General features: G+C 44.1%; 1 protein-coding gene across 3 annotated transcripts; it reads right to left on the reverse strand.

Annotated features, from left to right (window-relative positions):
* On the reverse strand, positions 1–10,827 carry USP1 (ubiquitin specific peptidase 1). 3 transcript variants are annotated; one of them, XM_057370390.1, is made up of 9 exons: positions 10,708–10,827; positions 10,340–10,505; positions 8,991–9,111; positions 8,560–8,667; positions 7,918–8,078; positions 6,638–7,350; positions 5,373–5,543; positions 4,069–4,270; positions 1–1,091 (listed from the first exon to the last, which is right to left on the reverse strand). In XM_057370390.1, the coding sequence occupies exons 2-9, from the start codon at positions 10,498–10,500 to the stop codon at positions 368–370; spliced, it is 2,361 nt and encodes a 786-aa protein (XP_057226373.1). In that variant the 5' UTR covers positions 10,501–10,505; positions 10,708–10,827; the 3' UTR covers positions 1–367. The 3 variants fall into 3 exon arrangements, with proteins under 3 accessions (XP_057226373.1, XP_057226372.1, XP_057226374.1); XM_057370389.1 differs by having other exon boundaries at positions 10,340–10,533; XM_057370391.1 differs by lacking the exon at positions 10,340–10,505.
* Between the last annotated feature and the right edge of the window lie 1,947 nt (positions 10,828–12,774).

Below are 12,774 nucleotides of genomic sequence, written 5' to 3' on the forward strand. Positions count from 1 at the left end.
AAAAAAAAAAAAAAAAAGAAAAAACAAACAAAAAATAAAAGCTAATAATACAATAGGCATGTCTGAAACCTAGAGCTGCAATAAAACCACTACTGGGTGCTGTAGGCATCGTTTAGGATCTATACAAACTGGTATTTCTAAAAGGTCATAGCACTATTCTCCAGCAGAAAAGTTATGGTGTGAGTCAAGTCCTATGTCAGGTTTTTTTAATTCAAGTTGAGCCACTTTACACGGAAGGAAAAAATGCCAGAAACATGAAGAATCAGTAGCTTCAAAAAACAAACAGCCRTTTCTTCCAGGTAGTTTGGATGCAAATCAGACCAAGAGGTGTATGCAAATCCCGAATATTTACAGTCCAAGTACAGTATCACTCTACAATTTTCTTATAAAACAGTAGGTAAGGAGTCGATGTCGATGACGATGTCGGWGAAAGAGAATTCAGAAAGTCCTTTTCCTCTGTGACCTTCACTTCGGAATCATCGAAGAGCAGCCACTTGCCCTCGTACTCCTTGAGGCTCTGGAGCACGTAGAGAGCTTTGTTTTCCAGTCCGTTGGCCGCCAGCCCCGGGGTCTCACCCTGCTCCACCCGCGGCTCCGCGCTGCCGCCGGGCTCCGCGCTCCGCGGCTCGGGAGCCACGCTCAGCAGCTTCTCGGGGTTGGGCTGTTTGCTGGCRTACAGGTCACAGTCAGACTTGCTCTTCTGCCCCCCGAGCAGTCCCACGGCCTCCATGTTCTTCTTGCTGAGGACCTTCCCCGGCGGCGCGGAGCCGCTGAGCCGGAACGAGACCTCTCCATCATCGTAGTCCTCGGCCACGGCCCGCGCCTCCTCCTCGGTCAGCGGCTCCGGCTTTAGCGCGGCGTAGCCGGGCTCGGGGAGGAAGATGCCCCTGTCCARCTCCAGGCTGTGCAGGTCTGTGATCTTCACCGAGGCCGTGTAGTGGCCACTGCTGATGGTGATGCCGCTGTGCATGACCACGGCGAAGAGGCCGTAGGTGTCGTTGGTGGGCCGGGTGCTCCACTCCTCCAGGGACAGCCGCAGCGGGGTCAGCAGCGGGGTGTTGATCTTGGACAGGCCCCCRTAGCAGTCAAACCTGCCAAGGACACACAGTTACACCCTGTGCCACAGCAGCTCCCCAAAAACACCACCCGAGGTGCTCCAGAGGTGGAGCCACATCCTCAAAAAGTGATGGGAACTGTCCCCCTGGAGCAGCAGCAGCAATCAAGGCAGCCCTGGGCAGGAAAAACAGTTTTATGACTGTAGAATTAATCTTACAGCCCAGAAACTGTCAATTTGAACTATTTAAGAGATTCCCTTTTTCTAAAGTATGAGCTAAAGGTAATTTTTAAAGAGTGATGATAAAAGTTCAGCTGATTATCATTCATGCTTCTATCTCTGCACAAACACCCCCTTCTCTCTGTCACCATTGGTTTAAAAACAAACCAAAAACCTCTTCAACAGCTGAGACTGAACTAAGCAGGGTTGGGGGGACTTTTTCCCCCTCCTGAAAGAGTACTTTACTCAATAAAGGGTAACTTATTTTACTTTCAAGTAGCTTTAATATCACTCAGAGAAKGTGACTAATTTTCCTCAGCTCAGTGCACTGTAGCAGTGGGTGTTCACCAGGGATTCTTCACTAAATGTGCTATGGTATTCCATTTTTCCAAACAATTCTCTAACTGATTTACTTCGGAAAAGCCTCTAGGATTCCATAAATATCCGGTGTTTTGTTCACAGCACACAAATTTACCAGGAGAAAAGTTTACAAGGATCATTTACAAGGATCTTTCTAGAGTTTGAAAAGAAAGTCAGTGTTGGGATTTCATGATGGTGCATCAGCCTCCTTGAGTGATTCCAATCTTGATGACTTACACATTGCATCAGCCCAAATCCATTAACCCCTTTGTTTAACAATAGGCTGTGATGGCCTAATAAATTCCAGGGATGACTCAGTCTTACTCAACTGTGAGGGTGGTGGAGGGAAAAATACTGGGGAATACGACAAGCCCTGTAAAACTGAGCTTGCAAAGAGAGCTTGCTGCTCTCATTCTAGGAAAGAATAATCCAAGGAAATGCAGCTATGGCACAGCTGCACTAACAGATTATTGTTTTCCTGGATTTAATTTTGATTCTGCTTCACTCCTGTTCAGAGCCATAAACCCTGAGACACAGAAATAAATACAGTGACACACACAGATCCTCAGTGGCTTCAATTAAGTGAAATCTCTCTTCAGACCTCTCTTATTTCCGACCTCTCTTGCCTTACTCATTTGACTCCACCAAAAGGGACACAGAAGAGCACAGAATCAGAAATAACAAAACTTAAATCTTCTGAAAATCCCTATTGTTAGCAGCCAGAAATGGAGATATTCAGAGGAGAGTCTTTTAGTGGCTGATACTCTGGMTTAGAAATCCAGTTCCACTCAAACAAACTGGGACAATCAAATTCACAGGAAACAGGAAAATGMAGGCTCTACCTTTCTTCTCAATGACATCCAGCATCACAAAGATTTGGAGAGGAGGAAAGAAGAGAGGAAATCTTTTCCTAATAGCTTTTTGTTCTTCTTAATGATAAGAATCTGAAGASAGAAAAGCTGCAGGCCAAGTACTCTGCCTCCTCTGACTGCTGAACTTCAAACACAGCAAACCTGACCTCTGCAGTCACATCTTTTGAGACCATGAATTAGTGACATTTTACCCACTGTACTGAATTTCACACGACAAAAAGCTGATTTTCTCACAAATTGCTAAATTTCTACCGTGGAAATACTTAATTACATGTTACCAGTTACAAATTCCTTCTAAACAGCTTAACAGCCTGCTCACACATGGCTGGGCATTTTTCCCCACACACAMTTGCCAAAAAGAATTACTCCTCCCCAGCAAGGAGTTTGTCACACTAGCTGCTTTATTTTCAAACAAAACACTTTGCAAAGCWGCATCCGGAAAAGATGAATAAAATCCCTATTAAGTGCAAATATTTACATTACCCTTCATTTCTCATTTATTCACAATTTGGTCACCAGAGAACTCTGTAGAGCAGACCAGATTTCCAAACTTTTGTGGGAGCTAAAAGTTGTCTGAAGATTATTGTCTTAAAAAAATTTATAGCCAATAAAAGAGTTTGTTACTACTCTCAGCACTGACAGGGTTTTGTGCAAGATGAATATTTAAGTAAATATTGCAGARATCAATGAAAAGACTTGTTTTTATATTTTATAACCCAGGACTTACATGGAAAAACATTGCAGAGAAAGAGGGAATTTCCTTTTTACTTTGTCAGAAACCTGGAYATTCCTGTGCACTACTGTAGGGATGGATCTTTGTTTCCTTCCATCCCAAAGAAAACCCCTAAATTCTTATGTATGAAAAAAATAAAGAACACTCTAACAACTTCTGTCAAAACCAAAGGATTGCTACAATTATAAAATCAAACTGACTGCTCAATGATGCTSCTATTGTATTTTTATAGTAACTGATCAATTTTTTACTCTATTAGCTCTTTAAAATGTTTTTCTCCTGATTTTTCCCCCGACAAATTTTAGTATTCACATTCAGGTAGAAACCATAGTATTTTTTAAGGAATTGGTTAATTTTGGGGTAATGAGTGTTGGCTCTTTAAAGTGTTTATCTCGTGATTTTTTTTCCCCACTCACATTCATTTTTTTAGTACTCTAATTCAGAGACAAGCTCAGACCATGAAATGCAGATTTGTTCTCATTATTTGTCCTGGCAAAGCACTTAAAGCGTCCTGTTAACTCACAGGGACAGGTGATATTTAAAGCAAATAAAGTTTTAAGAACCATCAGGATATCAGGCTGGTGTAAGAGATCAGCTAAAACATTTTTGTTAAAAAATCTCCTGAAAGTCACATTTTCTGAAGGTAATTTCTGCCACTACCTGTAACAACACAAAGCCTTTTTGGAATTAGGGGCTGCATCCCAGTGATTTAAATTAATTCCAATCTGGGAAACCTTTTGGAAAAAATCACAAAAAAAGCATTTCCAGCTCTTGAGGTAAGATTTCCCTTGCTGCAGGACCGTTTTGTAAGGCAGGTAATGCATACTCACTCCAAGCCACTGGCAGCAAAGCACTTCAAGTGAATTGTGATCACTTCGGGCATTTTATCGAACAAAAGGCTGCGCTCGGCTTCCGTGTAGTGGTGGCAGTTCTCACAGAAATATTTGTCCTCTCCCACAATCCTCTCCACTGAGGCAAACTGGGAAATTGCCCATTTCAGAGTCTTCATTTCTGTTTTTGGCTCTGGAGAAACTAAAAAAAGAGAATTGCTGCATTCACAGATCTGCCAATATTTACATTTCCGATACATCCCGCCAGAAGAGCAACACGACAAAATATGTCAAGTTCAGACCACTGCAAAGAACACTCAGTATGTGTGAAATGTGTGATGTATTTCCATCTTTGGAGCATTTCAGGAAGGGATGAAAGCGTCACTTAATGGGTATTATTACTCAAAATGGGGATTTTTCCAAAGCTTCTTTTGGATCACACCATTTTGTTGCCATGTCTGGAAACTGAGAGCTTCTATGAGTCCAGAATTTCACTTATTAAGGCAAAGCCCCAAAATAACCAGAAAGTTCCCTTGCACTTCTTGCATTTTGCCTCCCCTGCCACCCTCACATTGCTGACAGGATCACCCGCTGTCGGCAGCRCTTCACATATGAACATCACCCCACACATTTTCCTCTGAATCCTTCAGCAAAATGGGGAGTAAAAACAGGAAAAGCTGCTCCAAATTAAGTCTGTGGAAACTAAAATTATTCCCTTAAAATTCCGAATTTCAAAATGTATTTTTGCCACGCTTACTTTTGAAAACAGCTAAAAAAAACTGCATATGAATCAATGAAAATTGTGAAAGAGACCACAGGATTAACATGTACAAACATAATACAAATGCTATTAAGGTAACAGCAATTTAAAATACTGACACTTTATTTTTTAGAATACTTAAGAAAAAAAAAAAAAAAAGCTGGATTCTTGTTTTTTTAAGGAAAAAATAGAAATATTTCTTATAAAATGAAGAAAAACCAGAATTTCTTATCGAGGAAGAAAGGGAAGACAAAAATCAAAGAAAATACCTGCTCATAAACAGGAAARCAGGTGCCTAAGTGAAGGATTGTAGGCAGTCCATGCTATGTGTTAAGATCTGGAACAATTTGAATATTATCTAAATCTGTCAACATTATCAGCACTGTGTTTCCAAAGTCTAAAGTTAATCAGGACAGGAGATAACAGCCTCTAATTTTAGCCAGCACAAACAGAAGCCGTGTTCCTTCACAACTACAGCATTATCCTTCCCCGGCTGGCTGAGGCAGGAACACACCTCACAACCCTTGTGCAGGTAATTACTTACTTTCAGAACTCTCCTCAGCTTTAGAAAGTTCATCTTCTTGCACTGGGACACTGATGTCCTGAAAATCTTCCCTCCTTTCYGTGAAGCATTCGCACTCCAAGCACCTTGTCCTCAGCACTAACTGGCCCTGGAAGAGTTTCTCCACCAGCTCGAAGATTGCCAGCTCAGTACCTGGGGAAAGTACAGGGCACATCCCTGAGTGAAATGCTCTTTATTCCCACTTTAGAACCTGGTTATCCTTGGAAAATCACTGTTACAGCCATGGCCTTTTAGGGACCTCAGATAAGAATTAAAAACCAAAACAAACCAYGTRCAGTTCTCACAGTATTTTCTACTTKTAAGTAAATAAGACCCCTYTGTCTCTTGGCCCTCAAAGTTTAATTTCTGTTCTAAGATTGGGCTCTTGTTTTATACTTTAAGTGTGTCAGTGTCACAATCTGGGTTGCAATCAATGGACTGACTCCTGAGCATGGACCATTGGCATCCTCAAAGAGCATCACACCATGTGTTTGCCTCCTTTCTATTCTTAGTCCTCTCCTCTTTCTAAATTTATTGGCCAGTTTTGGTCAAATCTGCAGAAGAAATACACAACTCAAAAAATTCTTCATTCCTTCCAATTTTTTATAATTTTTTTTTTTTTTATAAAAATTGGTGGGTGGAAAGTTCCAAATTCGTAAGTACTGGAATCAAACTGAAGCCCTTTACCTCAACGGGGTCATTGACATAAACAAAATCCAGGCCTGCCAGCCAATTAGCATTTCTAATAGGTCTAGATTTAATTAGATCTATTAGATCTAAATAGATTAGATATTTAATATATCCTGAGTCCTTCCTAGTTCTTCGGAAGGTCAGGAATATGGAAAGCCTACGGAACTGGGAAGGAAAAAGCCAATGGGGTTTGATTCTGTTTGCTCCTGACAGAAATATTCCTTTCCATCTTGGATCCACTTGCTCTTTCTATGGATGACAAAAAGCAATGGTAATACAAACCTGGTAATATTCTGCCTTTTTTATACATATTGTACAATGATTACAGAATGTCAGAGAAACACCTCGAGATCTAAGCTAAACAGGTCAAGTTCTAAAAGAAAAAAATTACAAACATGTATAAAAATAAATTCTCTTTCCTAAAAATCATCTTCAATTCCTGAAAAATCTAATTTTGTGTTTAGAGCTCTGCAGGCTGTGCCGTCTGAAGGCTGACTTCCCACGCATTGTACTTTCTTAATCCTACTAATTTTAAGCCCATCCACTTGTGCACCAACCTTCCTTTTTTGGTTCTTTTTCAGTTCCATTTCCATGATGGCTTTCCACRGGAGATGCTGGTTCATGATATTCTTCTTTACTGTCACCATTTTCGCACTTGACAGCCGATTCTTCGAGCTCACAGTCATATTCTTTCCCTGGGTCTTTGGATCCCAAGTTTGTAGTTAACTTCCCTAGACTATAAAATTTGGACAGAATACTGGGCTGTTTGCAGGAAGATTTTAACCAGTTTAACCTAAGCCGCGATTTTTTCTGTGTGGGCTTCACGCTCTCGCCCTCCCCGGAACACTTGGCAATGGCATCMGTTTGGTTCTCCAACTTTTCTCCCGTGGCTTTCCTCTTAGAYCTGGTTTGTCTTTGATTTTCTTCCGCCACAATTTGCTCTTTTGTTACTTTGGATTTTTTCTTGGCGTTGCCACCCTCAGCATCACTTTTCCTTTTCCCATTTCCCTTGAGCAGCTTCTCCTCGGCCGCGTCTCCRCCGTGGCTGCCCAAGGTGGGATCCTCCTCCTCAGCAGGGCTGGCAGAGCCGTTGCTCTCAGAATTTTGGTTGGGTTTTGCCTCCAGTTTAGCTGCAGGTTCTTCCACGGGCAGTTTGTTCAGCTCTTCTTTCTTCAAGAGCTGGCAGGTTTCCTGGATGTTCCCCAGGATACACTGCAGCACTTCCTGGGCATCRTGCTGCAGGTACCCCTCGTACATGGGGTTCAGCTCTCTGTGCAAAGGGAAAGAGCAGAGAATGAGGGTTTGTTATCCTTTGCTAATRGGGGAACATCATTTGAGACTGGAATGAGGGATTTAGAAGTCATGGATCATTCTCTGCAAGCTGAGAGAGGAGTCCTCTCTGTCACAGAGCTGTGACAACTTAAGGTTCAGCTTTATGCTCCAAGAGGATCTTTCCCCACCCCTGGAAGTGTCCAAGGCCAGGTTGGACAGGGCTTGGAGCAGCCTGGGACAGAGGAAGGTCCTGCCCATGGCAGGAGGTGGAATGGGATGAACTTTAAGGTCCCTTCCAGCCCAAACCATTTTAAAATTCAGAAACCCTTCAGTACCTAAGGCCAAGCATTGTTTGAAGCCCCCTTCTGCACTATAGTCTTACAAAATTCAAATTTATTTTCAACTTTCCAACATCGTGGTTGTAAAAATAAGCACAAAAATCTTACTTCCTATAAGATCACCCCAATTTAAGGCCATCTATGTTCCACCAGCCTCTRAAGCTGTGCAATTTAACGGCCTGGAAATGTCAGGACAAAATTCTGTCAGCATTTAAGGGGATTTGTACCTGAGGGTGTTCAGCAGCCTCCGAGGCTGAGTGGCCAATTCATCCGTGTATTTTTCTGGGTTTAGGAGAAAACTGGCTTGAAGCTGCTCCACTGACAGGATCAAGGAGTGCAAACTGCAGATGAGTTCGTAACTTGCCAGGGGATCTTCTTTACAACTTCCCTGCAATAACAATAGAAAAATAATAAAAACACTTGCAGCAGTTGCATCTGTCACAAATTAACCTTTTTTTTCCTTCCTCCCTTGGTTTTCTATACTTGACTGAATTTTTTGTCTCCTGTGGGAAGCAGGTGGGTTTCAGACAATATTTTGTTTTTTTCAAGTAAAAAAAAGCCCAATTAGCCATTATTTTAAAATATCAAACCATCCTTGCCCAAACTCAAATTTCCATCCACTCCAGGTACTGTATCATAATTATCTTAATGCCAGAAGCATGGTCAGGTATCTTTCTCAAAATTCTTGTGTTATAGTTTAAAACTTGTGCTAAAGTTCAAAGCAACAAAACTACATTTTTACCTGAAGTAACACTGTAGAAAACAATGCTAAATAACTTTTTAAGAACAAAAATCAGTTAAATTTTCACTGGATTCAGGGCAGCCTCACTTGCAAAGCTACAAGTAAAGAACATGTGGAGATTTGTTACCTTTTCTGCCTTTTGTTCTCCTTCATCCTTCAAAGATTCTCTCTTCTTTGAAATGATGTTATATAAATGTTTTACTCCAGTTTTAAAACCAGGACAAAAATATAATACCTGAAAGCAACAGTTGAAAACACGAGAATAACTCGAGTAAGAAGTTATGCCACACATAAATGCACATTTATAATCCCCACAGCTCTGCACCTCCCCAGGCTGTGCACAGCACACAAAGATCCAGGATTTTTCACAGCAGGGAGGAGCCCCGAGTGTGGAAACTGAAGAATTACCCAATCAGGACAACCACAGTGCWCACATTTCCTGCAGCAGCATCTTTTCTCCTCGCTGTAATTAGATGCCCTTTATACTGCACCCAGAATAAATGGATTTCACCCACTTGTGCTTAACCAAAATCTCTCTTTTTTGGAGCATGGCCTCACCTGCAGGACACTGTTCAGGTAGCAGGTGTTGCCCAGGTTGTTCAAGCCCACAAAAGGCAACATGTTGTCTTTTTTCTCGCAGACCAGGGAGGGAGGCTGTGCTGCAGGAACCACCTGGTCACTGTGGAACAGAGAAACGGGGTAAGAGACAGCTTTGGAAAAACACTCCTTGAGAACTCAGCACTGAGAAATGCAGATCAAAATCGTCTCCAAGTGTGTCTGAGGGTCTGGATTTGCTCTGGGCACTCAAACACAGACTCTTCACCTCCAACTCCTGAGCAACCCACCCAAAACCACACAGGTTTCAAACAGGAGGCAAATCTGCTCTAAGTTCAACACRTAAAATAATCAGGGGATTGATTTAAGGGACTAAAAATTTAACATTTGAATACTTTTGTACGTTCTTTGTTCATTCCTAAGGCAGGAAAATGTGCCTAGAATGTATTTTCTATCACTACCCCTTGCTCCAGAGTCACATCATTTCTGGATGCAAAGAAAAAGYGTAAMACCAGAAAAAAAAGTTTAAAAAAGAACCAAACCAGTGAACCTGACACACTATATACCGATTATCATTAATATTAATCACCAATAGAAGCGATAAATAGACCATACTGACACAACAGAACCAAATCTGAAAGTCTTCAACTATTTTTAACTGACCACAATTTTCTTTTTCCCACTTGAATCCCCTCATCAGCAGTGAAATGAGTCGATAGATTTGCTCAGGGCCTGAAAAGCCCCAGTGAATGACAGCCAAYCCCACAATCAATTCCTTCCCTTGCAGCACAAACAACTTTTGAGATTCAACACATTTTCATTAAAGCTCACTCACTCTGCAGAAAATAACTTTTTATATAAATAATATTAGAAATAGTTCAGTGACACARTAACTACTTATATCAACTTGAAACAAAGGAACTTTTTCAAGTGATCCCAAAGTTTGTGCCAACTAAAGACCCCCAGCGCGGCAAAATTATTTTCTCAAAGTATTTTCTCAAAAAAGTTACTAGAAATTGGTTATARCGATTAATTAGTTTTGAAATAGTAATTTCATCAAGTGAGCCGGTTTCTGCCAACTAAACAGCCCCCGTGAGGCAAAGTTGCTTTCTGAAAATAGTTACAGAAATTGGTTATAGTAATTAGTTTGTTCGGTTTGATTAAGTTGCCTCGACGGTTAATCCAACGTAAGTGCACGTTAATTTAATTTAAGTGCACGTTAATTTAATTTAGCGCGTGTTGCAGCACCTTATTTATGCAAGAACACGAAACCGAAACGAGCGGAGGATGGAGCACCACGAGACCGCCACAACATCGCCACAAAAAAAAAACTTCTCCCGCGCGGCACTCACATCTCGGCGCCTCTGAACTCCGCGCCCTTCTGCTCATTTTCCTGCGCCTCGGTGAAATCCAGCGCTCGCTTCGCCTCCTTCTTCTGAAAGAGCTTCAGCGACAGCCGGTTCTTCTTGGAGGGGCTGGCCCTGGCGCTGTCGCCGGGCAGGACGCCGGGCATGGTTCCTGCGGGGCGCGGCCGGGGCGCTCACACCTGGCGCGCACACACACACACACGCGCACACCAGGCGCCATTTACTCCCCGAGGGGGCCGAGCGCGGACCCGCCGCCCCCCGCCCCGGGCTCGGGCCGCCCCCCCGCGCCCCCCGCATGTTCCCCGCGGCCGGCGGGGCCCGAGGCCGCGGTGCGGCCGCTCCCCCTCACTCACCGCTACATCCCGGCCCCGCTCCCGCTCGCCGTTGCCATGGAGACCGCGGGGACACCGTCAGCGAACTTGGCGCGTTTTTTTCCGCGCGCCGGCGAGGACCCCCCCGCCCCGCGCGCGCCCCGCCTCGCGCCGCAACCCCCCGCCCCGCCGGCGGCCGCCCGGAGCGAACGCCGGAAAAGCGAACGCGCCGCCGGGGGAGTCCGRCGGCGAAAAGCCATGCCGAGAGGCGGCGGGGAGTCTGCCGGGGGTTAGAAATGAGATCGCTGGCGGCTGGGCGCCGGCGCAACGGCGCCATCGGCCCCGCCAGGCCTCCGCCGCATCAGGCAGAGCGGCGGACAGCCCTCCATGGGTCCTGCCTCAGCGCGCGCGGGCGCTGGTAACGGCCCGGCCAAAGGGCTCGGGTTCGGGCTGTACCATTGAGCGGGGAGGGCCTTCTATMCCCCCCGCCGGCGAGAGGTGGATCGGTCCCGCTGTGGCCACGCCCCCAGAGCGGCYCGGCCAATCAGAGGCGGCGGCTCCGCCCGCGCTCCCCCCGCCCTCAGGGCCCGGCCCGCAGTGCCCGAGAGCGGCCCCGCCGGAGCCTTCCCGCGCTTTTTCCATCAAAAAAATAAAAAAAACAGGCATTCCACCGGCAATTCCCATCGGATCCCGGCTAAAAGGCCTTACCGCACGGCTGTGGAGAGAGCAGGAAATCATAGTTATCACTGAGGCTGTTAAGGCTGCAAAACTGCTGGTTTTGGGATCACCAAAAAGATGCATTGTTGGAAAATATTACAGATTACTGCATTCTGCTCTTTAAACTGGCCCCTCCAGGACCAGTCTACAAAAAAAGGTTGTACAGTGTTTATACATAAAGGTTTGTTAACAAGGAAGTTTCTAATTTATTCACATACGGTATTTTATAGGATTCATTTCATAACTGACTTAGAGCCATACCCAGGTCTGGGCTTTGGGGAAAATTACCCCAAATTTGAGCATTCAAAGCTGAAGTTTCCCAGGATAAGCTGCTGCTGCTTCCCCCGAGTGCTTTGCTGCCTGTTAGACACTAAAGCAAACTGAACCCCATGAAATCATATACTTTTTTTGCAGTCTTGCAATATTTTAAATTTTTTTTTACATTGCATGAATCCATTATTGTAACATGTGCATATAAAAATATATAATTATATACAGTTCTAATTTATATAAAAACAAGTTTATCTGAATTTAYAATTTATATAAATACATGCAAATATGTATATTATATAGTATACCATGTTATCCCTAAGTATTCCTTATTAACTGTGGAATGAATTGTGCATAATCCAACARCCATGGACACATTCCTGCCCATATTTTGATTTCTCTTGCAGGTAAAATATCCATGTGTGCCTGCACCCCCAAGGTTCAGATTCTCAAGGCGAATATATTGACCTAAAGATTAATYTCCTCCTTCTGTGGGATCCCCAGAGCTCTGAAATTATCGGGATACTGCATTCCCACCGAACGTGGATGGATTTCCCTACAGGAGCTCTGCCATGTGAACTTTAACTCTGCTCAACAAACATTGCCTGAGGTCCCTGCAGTTGATAGACACTSGGCACTACAGAGGCTCTTTTGTGTGAGACAAGAGTCTTATCCAGGTGGGTGGTGCCCAGAGGTCGTGGAAGTGCTTGGCTGATTAATAAAGTGTTTAATTAACTCCATGTTACGCTGCTGGTTGGAGTCGCTTCAGTGGCAGCTGGAAGGTGCTGGGCACTCAAACTCTTTGGGAAAATCTCTGAGTATTTGGGCCTTGAGACTGAATTCCAGGCTGGAATAAACTCTGAGAGCAGGGCTCCAGGCTGGAATAAACTCCAAGGACAGGGCTCCAGTGGTTCCAGGCTGGAATAAACTCTGAGAGCAGGGCTCTTGGTGTTCCAGCCTGGAATAAACTCTGAGAGCAGGGCTTGAGTGGCTCCAGGCTGGAATTATTTCCAAGGACAGGGCTCCAGGTGCTCCAGGTTGGAATAAACTGCAAGGGCAGGGCTCCAGGCTGGAATAAACTCTGAGAGCAGGGCTCCAAGTGCTCCAGGCTGGAATAAACTC

Source organism: Malurus melanocephalus, unplaced genomic scaffold (assembly GCF_030028575.1).
Source record: "Malurus melanocephalus ecotype Western Australia unplaced genomic scaffold, MMel_1.1 scaffold_125, whole genome shotgun sequence".
Lineage (NCBI taxonomy): Eukaryota > Metazoa > Chordata > Aves > Passeriformes > Maluridae > Malurus > Malurus melanocephalus.